Consider the following 15,975-nt stretch of genomic DNA (forward strand, 5'->3'; position numbering starts at 1 on the left):
GACTTTTGGCTAAATGTTACAAATTCAAACTAGCTGATATCTGGCATGAGGATGCAATATTAGTGGAATATCAATAGTCATTACATATTTTTAATTACATTTGGATCATGGGTTACCAATCTGAGTTAGCTACATGCTGTGACAGACATGTGTGCTGTGTGATTGTGCTTTCAGAGCAGCTCTGTCTGACAAATGTGTCCTAAATGTCCAATCTGCGTCATCTGGGTCAACAGGGAAACCTAATTTCGGAATGACCCACTCCAGAATGCATTAGTTGTCATTAATTGATTTAAATTGCAGGTATAAAGTGCAGAGTAGACACCACATTGGAAAGCTGGTCAATACAGATTAATGGAATAGCCTTTGCTGGGATAATGCCTTTGGTCCCCAAATGTTCATTTCATTATTTGGGGGTTTTAATATACAGATATAAATGATAATGTGATTGAATAAAAAATAATAGAGTATAATAGATGCCATTATAGAATACTAAAAATTGTTATCTGTGTAAAAACTAGAAGTTCAGCAAATTGTTACCTTGATGGAAAACTACTATGGCAACAGCCAAAACCTCATCTTCTTACCTGTCTTCTTGTTCATTGTTGTAGTGTCATTCTACGGAGATGGCTACATCCACCTGCGGACAGTGGAGGCGTCCATTCAGACTTTGCTCCATGTGCGTTTTCGAACCTCGAGTCAGGCAGGCATCCTGTTTTTGGCAGCTGGACGCAGAGACTTCTTGGTGCTGGAGCTCATCTCTGGGCGCCTGCAGGTAGGCTAGAGCACATATTAGGATAGTAGCACACCTGTCTAAAGCAACTGACAGGGATCTTATTGGTGTTTATTGTTCCTTTAAAGAACAAAAATGGGTTGACAGTTTTTTTGTGTTAGGGGAAAACCATTAGGATATTAGTAATATAAATACAAATCAGTTCAAATAAAAGCTGTTCAGTGGCTCTCACTTTAAGATACCTCAAACCTTTAAAACAAGAGAGAAAATATGTGTCCCTTGGGCCATTCTAGCTAATAAATTGCCATTAACTATCCTCAAGAGAGACAGAGAGAAGTCTGAACAAACACAGCTCGGTGTCGGATTGCTGGCAGAGAGAAACAAATATCCCCCCGGCACTTTCAGAACAAGTTCCTTCATGAACAACTTTAAGAGAGAAGACCAAAATATTTGAATGAAAACTCAAAGTACATTGCAAGGGAGCCACCAAAGAGTTTGGTTGCTATTGTGTTAAATAATCGTCCACCACAGTAAACAAGTCACTTGATTCTGTTTTGAATTGTGCACATTCAAGATCTTATCACCATGTTGTGCTTTTATAAGTCTTGCTCTTTCCTACTAATTCAATTTTGGCAAAGAAAAAAAAAAGAAAGACATTGAATTTAATTTGTCTTGGTTATCACCTTTTATTTCTCCTTTCCTCACCCTTTTCTCTACTCCCCCCCCCATCCCTCAGGTCCGTCTGGACCTTGGCTCAGGTGAGCGCTCACTACGCTCAGAAAAGGGCATTCATCTTAACGACCTGGCGTGGCACTCCATGGAGCTGACCCATGACCACCATAATGTCAACATGACCGTGGACCGAAACTCTCACACCAGCCTCCGTATGCCAGGACCAGATCTGGAGCTCAGTGTTGAGGACGGGCTTTTTGTTGGCGGGACAGCCGGACTGAACCACCCATTCCTTCTCAACATCTCCGCTGGGTTTCGAGGCTGTGTAGATGAAGTTGTGTTCAATGAACATAACCTGTTGTCCAGCCTAAGGCCTTATTCTGGGTACAAGAGTGTCCACGAGGTATCTCTGGGCTGTAGTCCGCAGTTTTCTGCAACGGAAGAAGATTCTGTCAGCTTTTTCAGCTCTAAAGCTTTCATCACTCTCCCGCCCTGGGAGGGGCCCCAGGAGGGGGTGTTTGAATGTGAATTGTTTCCCCCTGCAAGAGGAGAAGATGGCATGGTTCTGTATAGCTCTGGGAACCAGGGAGGGTTTGTTGCCATAGAGATCAGAGATGGTAACATGGTGGCCACGGTAGGAAATGGAGAGGGGAGTAAGACTGAGCTGCGTTCTCTAACGTATGTTCACAGCAACCACACATGGTACCCCATCCAGCTGCACCTGCTGCCTAACAGCATCCAACTGAAGGTGGGTGAGGAGTTGGTTAAGGCCACCCTAAGTCTGGAGCTCCAGGTCATCCAGCTTCAAGGGCCTCTCTTCCTGGGAGGGCTGAACAAAGAAGCCCGGGGAGAGGCAAGGCAAGCTGGGTTGTTGTCCACTGTGCCTGGGGGTAAACCTGCTGTGCAAGGAGGCTCCTTTAAAGGCTGCCTCCGGGAAATTAGGGTGAACACTCAAAGAACAGGCCTACCTCATGCTGCCATCACCAAGGACATCACTGTAGGCTGTAAGACCAGGCAGGTTCCAAATGCGTTGACCACCACTAGCCCAACAGATCATCCCGAGTTTGATGTTACAACCACACAACCAATTACCAACAATAAGAAGAACACTAACTTTCTGTTGTTGAGTAAGCTAGAAGTTCTGGAGGGAGGCCGGGCGCCACTGGAGCCCAAACATATAAGGGTAGGACTGGTTGACTTCTGCTGATCTGTATTTTAGTTGTCACTAGAAAGTTTTTTGACAGGTTTCTTATACATCATTGTCACTAAAAATAACATGGAGTAATGTTGTTTTCACATAACAGCATCAAGTCAGTTCCTTTTTGCATTGCCTTTTAGGTGAATCTGGATTTTCGGAAGTTGGGCTTTCATCAGTCCCAACTGATGTTCCGCATTGAGGGGCAGCCTGTTCACGGCCAGCTCCGGCTGGACCTCACTCCTGACCCTGATGGGATCCTGGGCGAGCGGCAGGAGAGGACTATAACAACAGGAGCAGGAGAGGTCGACCGCACTTTCAGTATGCTGGACTTGTGGCAGGGCCGTGTGATATACGTCCACAGTGGTTCAGAGGACCAGCATGACTTCTTCATGTTTTCAGTATTCACCAGAAATAAGAAGGCACCTCCTGTATTTCTGAAGGGTAACCGCCTGCATCAGTTCGATATCAGCATCAGTCCTGTTAATGATGCACCTGTGCTCAGCCTGCCGGAGGGAAACCTTTTCACACTGTTGGAGAAGTCCAAACGACAGGTAGGTACAGCAGAACATTCGGATGCTTAGTGTGAGTGTGTTCAGTGTAGCGTGGTTGCTTGTAGCAGATGTAATGAATAATAATGAATTAAGAGCCACGAGGGAGGGATCTGGCGTGCCGTATTCAAAGTTATCAATCATATTTGCGTTATTTTAGAAACCATGTGAAGGAAGGCTGCAGGCGAACTGAGTGGGTAAGGTTCAGAGATCACCTTCAGCATGGCAGTCTAGAGTCGTAGTGTGGTGTAGAAGAAGAAAAGACGACTGACTTCTTGCTTTATCTTCTTGAGAAAGGGGGTGCAGTGTATGGTGGGAACAGAAAACCACTCCCATTCTAACTGTCTTGATTATTTGACTCATCCTTATTTTACTGAATTATTATTCGTTACTTAAGCAGTCTATTTGATTTATTTCGTATTTGCAAGCTGAGCTATCTCAGCTGCAGAACAATACCAAATAGTTTGATATAAATCACTCAATAAATAATAATCAATTAAAGATTGAATGAATGAAACAATTACACAACATAGGTACACTTTGTTATCATGACACAGACAGACCTATGTAGATATACATGTGTACCTATAGTCATAATAAATTAATGAATATTATTCAATTTAACATTTCAGCAGCACAAATCAGTTTCCTGGGTGAGAGTTTTGTATGACTACAGAACAAGATCAGAACAAGTGCAAACAAAACAGTTCAGAGTCAATTTGTAAATGGTTTACAAATTAAGTAAATTTGATACGCTGAGGTAGATAAACAATATATATGAAATACAAGGATTGAACCTGGGAACATAACATATGGTGGAATATTGTCACCTGTCCTTTTCAATCTGTATATGGATGATCTTTCTAAAAAGTTAAAAGAGTGTAAGACAGGATGTATGATAGGGGAAAGTCTTATTAACCATCTGTTGTATGCTGATTACTTAGTGGTCCTGTCTCCTTTAGCGCCGGTTTACAGCAACTGCTAAGAGTCTGCTCATGTTATGGTCTCAAGAATGACATTTTATTCAACTCTAAAAAGAGCGTTATTATAATCGCTAAAACCAAGGAGGATCAGAAGTTACGTTTTCCATCGTTTTTTCTGGCCGGCCAAGAGCTAAATGTGGTACATAAAGTAAGATATTTGGGTCACATCATCAGGGATGACCTAATTGATAATGATGATGTGCAGCGCCAGTGTTGCAAATTGTATGCACAGGCCAATATGCTGGCACGTAAATTTCACATGTGCACTGATAATGTTAAAATAGCTCTCTTTAAAGCCTACTGTACTCTACACTTTATACAGCCCACTTGTGGTGCAGTTACAGTAAGGCAAAAATGAAAAAGCTTCAGGTGGCTTTTAATGATGCTTTTGGAATCTTGCTCAAGCTCCCAAGATGGACAAGTGCTAGTCAAATGTTTGTGACTAGAAAGGTAACCACTTTTTACGCTGTTTTGAGGAATTTGATTTACAAATTTATATGTCGAATGATTGACTCAAAAAACTCAATCATAAATGTATTAACTGAGCCAACACAAAGTGACACAAGGTATTCCTCTTGTTTGCGGAAACATTGGTACTAATGTCTCTATGTCTTTTAACCATTGGTGACTTTTGTACTGCAATGACTATACCTGTCTTCGTGTTCTCATATTGTATTGTATTTATTTGTTGTTGTTTTATCTGTTTTGTATGGACCCATGTGTCTGAAATAAAAGTTGAATATATGCACATATGAAAATACTTATGAGGCAGGATCTTACCAAATGATTAAATGAATGGCCTTTTTATTAGTTTGAGTATATATGAGTAATAATATGCGCTATATCAAAAATAATTGACCAAAATAGAAACAAATTTACTCACAGATGAGGATTATATCAACAGGATTCATGAAATAGAGAGAGGTCAACAGGAGGTCCAAAATCCACACGTGAGGGAACTCTTCCTATTACTTACTAAGGTACATGTTGCATCAAAACTCAGTTTCTTTAAGTCGTTTAAGCACAATTGGATGTGTCTCTGTGCCTTTCTGCTACTTAGGAATGTAGACAATTGTAAAAAAAAAAAGGTGGGGTATTAAACCTTGTAAACTCAGCCTCTCCAAAGGTCTTATAGTTCACAAATTGGTTTGAGTGTCAAGATTGACCCCAAGTCTTATCTTGAGTTAATCCAGGCACATGGTAAATTGAGAGTCTAACAATTTAGCGCCCTATGGGTCTTAAGAGCAGTTCCTGAAAGAAGTTTATTAGTTAAGAATTTGTCATTGTTGTATTAATTACATTTCAGTTTATCATCTTTCCGTGGATGTTTGCTACATAAGTATAAAATAAAATGTAAACAGCCACTATGTCCCCAGCTGACAACGGATTTGCTGAAGGTGTGGGACCCTGACAGCAGTCCTGCAGATCTGGTGTTCAGCTCCCTGGGAAACCTCAACACTGAGGTTGGCCACCTTGAGCACCAGGAATACCTCGGCAGGTTTGTACTATGGCTTTGCAAATAATCATACAACCAACCGTGGAGGTCTATTGGATAAGTGGCTGAGGTTAATAAAAGTTAAAATAACTAGATGGAACAAAACATTCCATGCAAAAATAAATGAACCGTGAAATGCCTGCTGTTGGAACAAAAGCTAATTGTAAGATGTGGCCACTGCTTGTTGAATCTGCTGGTACATATCTAAAAGTTTACTGACCCTGCACATCTGTGGTTGCTATATTTTGATATGGGCTTGTCAAAATCCGCATTCAGTCTAAGCCACTGTTAGATGTTGCAACTGGCTACCCATCCAAAAGTCATGGTAGCAGCTACTAGATGTGCTAATGTTTCAAATCAAGCTTTAGAGTTAGGAAAACTGGTCATGGAAGTTAACAGGATTGCATCTATCTTCCAGGGCCATTAACTTGTTCTCACTGAATGATCTGGAGGAGGGTAAGATCTGCTTTGTCCACACTGGGGTCCCCACCTCCCGGCTGGCACTCAGGGTCAGCGACGGGCAGAAGGTAAATAATGTATAATCTTGCCCAAGAAGCAATAAACCTATAAGCTGTAACATAAAGGTTGTGATATATAGAGTTCCGGCATTTTTACAGTGGCTGCAGCGAAAATGTGAATGGCCCTAACTAGAAACAAGTAAAGTTAAATGTCTTGCCCACTATTGGATGGATTCCCATGACATTTGGAACATTCACACACCCTCAAGTTAATTGATCAATTCCTTTCCTCACGTATACTGCCATCATCAGGTCACTATGTTTTGTCCAATACTTGCCTGCAAAACTAACAACATTCCCATGACCTTTTGTTATGCTTTGTGTTTAGTGCTACTTCACGGATATTAGCTAGCTAACTAAAATGATGAACATCAATATATTGGCATATATTTCATTGTGAGCATGTTAGCATGCTGACATTAGCATGTGGCTCAAAGCACAGCTGTTGTTAATTGTTTTATTGCACACACACACATTATATAAGTTGACATTGGTTGTCAAAACAGTGTACTACTGATTAAACTTCTGCTCCTGTTTATCTAATCTGTTTATTCTACTAATCTCCTGTTGCTTTATCTCCTCCCTTGTTTCCTCCTCCCGTATCTCATCCTCTTTGTTATCATAACATCTTCTGTTTCCCTGTTCCCTCTCCTTTGCACAGTTGAGCAATACAGTAGTTTTGAGGATCATTGCCATGCCACTCGAACACAAACTGGTGAACAACACCGGCCTGGAGGTGAACCAAGGTGGAGCTTCCATCATCACAGCCACTCACCTCGCAGTACAAGTTAATGTGAATGATCAGGCAGTGGAGATCCGCTATGACGTTACAGAGTTGCCACAATATGGTGTGCTCCAGCGGTTGCACTCAAGTGGCGACTGGAAACCGACAAGTTCCTTCTCTCAGAAGCTTCTACAAAAAGAACGGATCCGATACCTCAGCACTTACCATGGTGTTCAGACTCAGAGCAACATCACTGATCACTTTAAATGTAGAATCAGCATTGATTCCCGGGCCACTGAGGAGGTTGTTTTCCCCATCATGGTACGCTGGATCCACTTTAAGGTCACACGAAGCAAGATGGAGCTCAACGGTGTCCAGTCTACTGCTGTCACTCACAAGGACCTTCATGTGATCTCCAAGGGTGTTAAAATCAATGAGAGCGACCTCTACTTAAGACTTCTAACAGTTCCAAAGAAAGGGCAGCTATTCCTCGACAACAAAACTCTACAAAGGAACTCAACCTTTAGCCAAAAGAATATCACAGATGGCTTGATGAGGTACGAGCTGCTCAACATGCTTCAGGATGACACAAGAGACACGTTCAGCTTTCAGGTGTTCTCAACACATGCTAACTCAACAGCTTACGACTTCAGAATCAACATCAAAGCCCAGTCGACTGCCATCACCCTTGTAAACAAAGGTCTTTCAACCCTGGAAGGAGGAAGTAAGGTCATCAACAAAGACATCCTGTTCACTCACACGTCAAGTAACCGGGAGGTCCACTACAGCATTACGGTGAGCCCCAGGCACGGGCAGTTGAGGAGAATCAACCTTTCCAACTCAACTTCCATTAACGATAACATTGTGACATTCACAAATCAGGATATCATTGAGGAGAGGATCATGTACGTTCACGATGACAGCGAGACCAAGCAGGATTCCTTTATGTTTCAAATTATGGTTTACAAACCCAACAAACACACAAGCAAGGAGGATAGAAACACAGCTGAACACACCTTTAATATCTCTGTGCAGCTTGTCAATGATGAGAGACCTGTCAGGGTTGTCGATAAAGTTTTCCATGTAGCCCGCAATAGGCAGAGGTTGGTGACGTTGAATGACCTTCGTTACCGGGACGGCGATTCAGACTTTGAGGACAATTGGTTGGTGTACACGCGAAGGGGGATTCCCATGGGAGAGCTGGTGCTGTCCAGTGATACCAGTCACAAGCTGTACGAATTCACACAACGGGACCTCGAGCAGGTTAGTTAAATGTCGTCCATTTAAATTCATGTGAACTGGGATAGGGTCGCATACTTAAGGAGAGTCTGTCCTCAAATGTATTCATGTGTTGCACTTTGTTGTACACACAAAAAAAATCTTTCATAGATTCTCACCTCTTCTCAACACACTAGCTGCTGCATGAATGCTCTTGGATTATCATTTTTGGAAAGTTGCACAAATGTAATGATACATAGAGAGAGGGGTTTTAAGATGTTATTTGAAGATCCCAAAACAGCAAATCCAGCTGCCTTTGACTGCTAAATACTAAGCACTTAACTTGTACTTAACTTGTAATACTTGTGTTTCTTCAGTTACATTTTTTTTTTAAACCCAGCTAATGCTTTTTACTTTTCTGTCATAATCATCTTTTCTTTTCTCTCCTCGCAGAAAAAAGTGTTGTTTGTCCACAGAGGAGTGAGTTTTGGGCGTTTTGTGCTTTTCGTATCAGATGGGAAACATTACGTTTCAACACTGATGGAGGTGATTATAATGTCCTCATGCATGATGTATTAATGCTTTTATTTATTCAGATTTTACAGTGATGTTGGTCTATTACACTGTTGTTTAGCCATTTAAATAATAATAGTCAAGCAGTATTTGTGGTAGGTATATATAATATAAGTGATCAGCATTAAGGTTCTTTTACATTTATATTTTCGTGTAATTTTTTTAATAGCTAAAATGTTTGTATTATGGTTTCCTTTAACAGGCTTTTATAGCATTTACAAATGATTTGCTGCTTATTAAATATGATGAACCCCAGTGATGACTTATGAAGACCATAAGTAAGCCTGCTGATGTTCACTGCTGTTAATCATTCATTTATCTTTCTGTTGTTTAACTGGCTGATGCAGGTGATGGCGCAGGATCCTTACCTTCAGGTCGAAAACAACACGGGCCTCATGGTCCAGCAAGGTGGGATCACAACCTTGACCTCCGCCAACCTCAGCATCATCAGCAACCTTGACATCCGAGACCCGCAGGAAGTGACATTTGAGGTCTTCCTTCCACCTAAACACGGCGTGCTCTGCTTTATTGATGGAGATCGTGTAACAGCAGCAGATGCAATTTCAATATTCACCCAGCGAGATTTAGTGGAGGGTCGCCTGGTATATCACCATGACGGCAGCCATGAGTTTTCAGATGGGTTCAATGTGACCACAAGGACAAGGGAGAAGAGCACAGTGAGGAAGATGGACAGAGAGAGGAGGGAGATACAACTGGACATTGGAGTGATGGTAAAAATCTACCTGGAGAGCCACCAGAGGCCGCCAACGGTCATATGTAACCGTCCAGTGGTGGTGGCGGAGGGACAGTATGTCTCCATAAGCAAGGAACACTTAGAGGTAAGCTAGTAACCATAAGCATATTACTTATCCTTTACTTGGTTACCATGTGGTCACTTTCCAGCCTTTTTGTGTTTTATTTATTGCAAGATACATTAATTACATCTAGGACTTTTCAGCATATCAAGGTTTATTGTCTGTACCTGTGTTCATATTGACAGATGCTATCTTAGTCATTTATTTTCATACCTTTCACAATAACCTTCCCTAACTTTCATATCTAAACAGATAAATAATGGTTTGCTTATATCAAAAGTGCACTGTTCCCTTCTGTTTGAACAGGTGGTTCATGAGGACAGCAGGCCCTCAGAGATTGTTTTTATTGTCCAAAGTCCGCCCTCCCTGGGCTTCCTACAGCGGTTTCCCCCCAACAACAAGCAACAGGACAAAAAAAGAGAATGGCTGCACCTTCATCAAATACAGCCAACTGTAGGTTTAAAGCTGACAAACGGTTGCACACTGCAGCTTTAAAGTTTCAAAGATTTTGCAGGGAAACAGCACTTAATGAGTTTGTCTGCTCCGTACCTCCATGTAGGGCATCAGAGAGCAGCCAACAAATTCCTTCACCCAGGAAGACCTCAATCACGGATTGATTATCTACCATCAGCAGGCTGCAGGACACACCAACGACTCTGTCCTGCTGGGTGCAACCAACGGGGTCACAAGTGTTGGACCTATCAGGCTAGAGATTGACATTATCCCCATCCTGCTCCCTCTACAGGTACAGAATGTGTGTCGGCATGTTAGATGACCTTGAAAAAGAAAAGAATTGCATGAAAAGGGAGAGGAAAAAAAACTTTGACAAAAAGGAGGAACAACCATTTAGTCAGTAGTATCATCTGTTCTGCAGGTGTCTGACTTGACCCTTGATGAGGGGTCGTCCCTGCCGCTGACCACTGACATTATCAAGATGGCCAATCATCACTTCTCAGGGATGAACTTCCTGTACCAGGTCATCGTCCCACCACAACATGGACACTTGGAGCACAGCCGGATCCCGGGGATGCCAATCACTGCTTTCACTCACACAGAGGTTTGAATAAGCACACACAGAGGATATTTTTTTAAACTTTGGTTTGGTTTGGAAATTGAAGGGTAATAAAAACTGTACTTTTTTTTGCTGTACTTCAATGTTTAGTGAGAGATCCAATGGTGATGATCCAAGGTTTGTTCACTAGCAATACAAATTTAGCAAAGCAGCACTTTAGTGGGACAGTAACCCTGTTAGGTATATAGTAGGTTTTGGATATTAAAATAAAAAATCAACAACAAAAGTTATCCTTGAGCTCCATGAAATTACATCTTGTCGCTTCTAAAGATGCAAATATTTTGAACACAGCCAGCTTTGTCAAAAGCCACACACACGCATTGGGAGTTCCAACAATGGCTTCTCTTTCCAGGTGGAACGTGAATACATCTCCTATATCCACGATGGCAGCGAAACACTGAGAGACAACTTTACCATTGTGGCCAATCAGACGGAAATCAGGAAGCACAGTCTGCCCTGCGCTGCTCACATCAATGTCATGCCTGTCAATGATGAGACTCCTGTTGTCACAACCAACAAGGGTCTGAAGGTGAGGAGTGACGATTTACACCTATAGGACATGGTGATTGTTTTCATCTCAAATGAGGGAGTCTGACTGCATCACCTTTATTTATAGGATAACTTATATGTTTTTGATCAAATAAAGGAAATATACATCATAAGAAAATGACAAAACCTTTAATTGGGGAAATTGTCCAATTAGACAGATACATTTGCTTACATTAACTTACTGCAAATGAATGGGTATTGATATGCTGTATATGTTGGCCTAATAGGAAAATGAAATTGCAGTGAAAAAGGGTCATCTAACTCTCTGCACCAAAGTGAATAAGTTCATTACCCAACAGGTGATTTTGATAGCTTAAATGTATAGCCCTCCTATCCTTTCCTTCCATCTTCCCCCTCTTTTCCTCAGGTGTGGGTGGGTTCAATGACAGAAATCACCACAGATGATCTCAGTGCAGAGGACTCAGACACTCCTGAGCCGGAGGGACTGGAGTTTATCGTCACACCACCGAGCAACGGCCACCTGGCCCTTAAGAGCACCCCCTCCAGACACATCCTGAACTTCACCCAAAATCACATACAAACTGGACAGTTGATGTTCGTGCACAGTGGTGAGTCACATCTTGAGACGATATTTATGGATTTTCAGACAAAGAAACAAAAATATTCAAAGATGAGAACAGATGAGAATGGAATAAACCAAGGAATAACTCATCTTTTTTTCTTGATGTTGACTTTGTTCTTGTGTAGGTGCTTTATCGGGTGGCTTTCAGTTCCAGGTGAACGACGGCCTGAACTTCGCCCCTCGACAGATCTTCAGCACAACTGCCCACTCTCTGGTTCTCACTCTGCAGAGAAATCATCCCATGGAGGTCTACCAAGGTATGGGCTTACAATACAAAACCTGGTTAAACAATCTGGATTTGTATTAAGTCCGCTAAAGTATAGTGACTGGTGGTAGGAGACATTTTTATGAAGGCTTTTCTCTGCTCAAGTACAGTAAATGTGGTTTTGACATATAAACTGGTAAACTTGTCGATCTATCACTCTGGGTATTCGGACCACTCTTCAGGTTCATGAGAAGAATTATTAGCTAGAAATGTATCATCATTAATGTATTTGTTACATTTTCCGATGAAAATAGCCTCATTCCAGTGTAATTATATAACAATGTCACTGTGATTCATCACTAGTCCAAACATTATGTTGCTGCATTATGTTTCTGCCTACACAAACAGATAACAATACCCCTGTGCCAAGTCAGAGCCAGGCTGATAATGGTTCCAACCAAAACATACTCCCTTATCAGTAGTCTCTGGTCAAGGTTACATAAGAAAAGCTGTTATTCTGATAGTACGGTACATTTGATACTGTAGTTGATTTATTTTTTACAATATCCATGTTTTTTATTTAATGTTTTTAAGAAAGAACAAACTTACCTCACTCCTTCGCTTCTGTGGCTTTTTACATTTTTAAGCACGGTGGTGTCTACTGGTCATCTACCGGATCATTCATTGCCTCTTCTCTGCTGATGTGAGCTTCTCCTCACTCTCTCTATCTTTTCCAACCTTTAAAGGCTCTGTGACACCAATCTCTGAGCAAGAGCTTCTGGCCGTAACCAATGATGTAAACGCCATCAGAAGAAACCATTCGGTGGTGTTTGCAATAACTGATCCTCCTAAACTTGGCCGCCTGGTCCACCGTATGCCCGACAACTCTACAAGAAACATTTCAACGTTCACACAAAGCATGGTAGGGGTGTGTGGGCGGCTGTGGCGTAGTGGAGAGCAAGGTAGTTCTCCAATCAGAGGGTTGGTGGTTCGATACCCGGCTTCGGCAGTCGATGTGTCCTTGGGCAAGACACTTAACCCCAAGTTGCTCCCGAAGGCTTGCCATCGGTGTGGACTGGATGTTGCATGAATGTTAGTTAGAGTCTGATGGTGGCACCTTGCATGGTAGCCTGTCATCAGTGTGTGAATGGGTGAATGATATGTAATATACTACTGACTGTAAGTCGCTTTGGATAAAAGCGTCTGCTAAATGACTGTAATGTAATAATGTAATGTGTCTGTCTTTGCAACAAAAGGAAAGCTTTTGTTTACTTCTCAAATAAAATGATGCCCTTTGTGCTTCGTCATGTCTTCGTCTCTCAGGTGACAGATGGGGTTATTTTGTACGATCAGAACAAGCCGCAGTCAGTGGGATGGTCGGCTGCGGACGCTTTCTCTTTCACTGTGTCCTCCCCTCCTGCTTTGCTTCCTCCACACACCTTCACCATCTTAATCTCCTATCAGGCCAACGAACATCATGACAGCCCTCAGCACAAGACCAGACTATTGAGCAACGCAGGTACTGTGCGAATGAGTGTGTGCAAAAAAATATTTTTATTTGATATTTATTTGTTCCATGAAGAATATAAGTGAAACAAGTGAGGTGTTTTTATGTGTCATTCAGGTGCTGTGGTGGCAGAGGGAGGCAGGGTGACAATTGACAGTTCTAAACTCGATGCCTCCAATCTCCTTGGGAAAGTCCCAGAGCCGCACCGGAAAGACCACCACATCCTGTACCGCCTGATATCCCTGCCACGCCATGGGGCTCTGTCTATACGAGGACATAACCTCACCAGGTGCTTTGCTGCATTCTTCCTTCCTCAATGGCACTGTACAATATTAAAATGAGTCACACCAAATCCAAGGCACAAATACATAATAAAAAAGATATGTTGTATTTTCATGTGTTGAAAATCCACTGCTTACTTCAGCAAAAACCTTTACCAAACACTACTCGGCAACCTTGCAAATGTAGAGTAAAAACTGAGTTAAGCTCTTTTTATGTTTGTCTTTTCCCAGGAACCAACCTGATTTCTCTCAAGTCACCCTAAACAAATTTGGCATCACATATGTCCATGATGACTCAGAAACGACGAGCGACAACTTCACTTTCCGGGCCTGGGTGGCTCCTTTGGATCCCTTCTCCTCTTCTTCCTCATCTGCCTTTTCCTCCTCCTCCTCGTCCTCTTCCTCCCCCTCTTCTTTTTCCCCACTCTATTCAGCCTCATCGTCCTCCCTTTCGTCATTAGATGTGGTTTCTCATCGCCGTGCCAAGGACAGCCTGGCGGTGACGGAGACGTTCAACATCACAGTGACACCGGTCAACGACCAGCCGCCACTGATCAGGAGCAGAGCCCCGAGTATTAAGGTCGTTGTCGGAGAGAGAGTCGTACTGGGACCAGACAATCTGCAGGTGAGCCAGTATTAAGAGAGCAGGGTTGGCTGTGGTTAGAGCTGCATATTTATGGTTAAATATATTTAATTTTATCACGATTAAGATTCTGATTTTCACAGTTATTTATTGATCATTGGAAACAACATTTAAAAAGCAGAGTGCCAATCTCCCACCAATGTATCTTATTTGTAAAAACCTTTTTGTTTTTTTATAATATAACATATCCACAGCGTTCCTCCAAAAGGGTTAGTCACAGTAATAACAGGGATACTGATATGAAGTTTATTTCTTCAACGGGAAATTATCATTTTCGGGACAAAGTATTGGTTTTCTATGCACGCCTTTTGAGATCTATTAGACAAGCAGCAACAATACTTGAAGATGAATGTTTATTTGGGCTTTGTTCCTTTTAGAGTCTTATAAAATACAATCCTGTCAATCTACATGTCCAGGTTGAGGACCATGACACCCCTCCAGAGGAGCTGCACTACCTTGTGATCAAAAAGCCCAACAATGGCTACCTGACGCTGGGGGAGAGACCGGAGCCGGTGACCTCTTTCACCCAGTATGATGTCAACCACGGCCGGCTGCACTTAATACAGCAGGTGAAGAGTCAGTCCGCTGAGGGAGACTGAAGTGTGTGTTAGGGTTATCCATTGAAGCCCATATGTGTGTAATTTGTATGTGATTAGAATTGTACATGATGGCAGCATTTTTTGCTTGTGGAAAATATGCATGCAATGCTGTCTACCAGTGTGTTTTGATACTGCCACTAGGGGTAACCAAAAACAGAAATGTACAAATCCTATAAATCAGTATTTGGTTAACATAAACCTAAATTATAGGTCTTTTTGTTTAATAAATGTTTCTTGACTTTCAGATACCATTGATTTCCAGTCTTTGTGCTGATGTGTTTAGGTGTGCTTTACCATCTTTTTTTCTTTTTTCTACATCCTTCCTTCCTGTCTTCTCTCTGTCAGGGAGAGCCCTCGATAGGTGTTTTCTACTTCAACGTAACCGACGGTCATCATCGTCCACTCTACAAACTGTTTAGTTTGGAGGTGATAAAGCCCTCTGTCTCCATGGTGAACAACACTGGCCTGTCATTGCTTCAAGGAAGGGCCGCTGTGATCCTGACAACCAACCAGTTTGCAGCTCAGACCAACAGTCGCATGCAGGTCAACATCACCTACACAGTCACCACACACCCTCGCCACGGACGCATTGCGATTAACGACCAGGAAGTCACAACCTTCCGCCACGAGGACGTGCAGTTTGGACGCGTTGTCTATCACATGACTGATCTCAGCGAATCAGAGGACAGCTTCCGAGTCTCAGTGTCGGCCTCGTCACCCGGTGTTCACTATGGAAATGTAACAGCACAGGTGAATGTAACTGTGAAGCCTCTGATCTACCTGAGGGAACAAGTGAGAGTGCCCAGTGGTATCGCTGTGAAGCTGGGGAAAGCCATGATTGATGCCTCCGAGCTGGCGAGAATCAGCCGAGCAGACCCAGTTTTTCAGGTTCTCTCGCCACCAAAACATGGAAAACTAGTCAAGGTAAAGCTGTTCATTGTGATCTTCTGATAGAGTTTAGAGGAACATGCCATACTGAGTAGGGATGCAATCAATGCTTGTGTCACTTTCAGTCTCATCATCTAATTTCATTTCACTTTTTCTTCCACTCTTTCTTTGTGT

General features: G+C 42.3%; 1 protein-coding gene across 1 annotated transcript in view; it reads left to right on the forward strand.

The window, feature by feature from the left end:
* Positions 1-15,975, forward strand: part of LOC129102819 (chondroitin sulfate proteoglycan 4-like) — a 29,024-nt gene that overhangs the window by 11,963 nt on the left and 1,086 nt on the right. The window contains 21 exon segments of the mRNA XM_054613090.1: positions 609-772; positions 1,467-2,585; positions 2,741-3,151; positions 5,508-5,629; positions 6,045-6,153; positions 6,806-8,131; positions 8,540-8,632; positions 9,007-9,498; positions 9,781-9,861; positions 10,016-10,219; positions 10,349-10,531; positions 10,899-11,075; positions 11,463-11,664; positions 11,804-11,935; positions 12,630-12,805; positions 13,207-13,402; positions 13,508-13,679; positions 13,903-14,044; positions 14,159-14,296; positions 14,731-14,883; positions 15,259-15,837. Of these exon segments, the coding sequence (XP_054469065.1) occupies positions 609-772; positions 1,467-2,585; positions 2,741-3,151; positions 5,508-5,629; positions 6,045-6,153; positions 6,806-8,131; positions 8,540-8,632; positions 9,007-9,498; positions 9,781-9,861; positions 10,016-10,219; positions 10,349-10,531; positions 10,899-11,075; positions 11,463-11,664; positions 11,804-11,935; positions 12,630-12,805; positions 13,207-13,402; positions 13,508-13,679; positions 13,903-14,044; positions 14,159-14,296; positions 14,731-14,883; positions 15,259-15,837 (6,371 nt within the window).

This window comes from Anoplopoma fimbria, chromosome 14 (assembly GCF_027596085.1).
Source record: "Anoplopoma fimbria isolate UVic2021 breed Golden Eagle Sablefish chromosome 14, Afim_UVic_2022, whole genome shotgun sequence".
NCBI lineage: Eukaryota > Metazoa > Chordata > Actinopteri > Perciformes > Anoplopomatidae > Anoplopoma > Anoplopoma fimbria.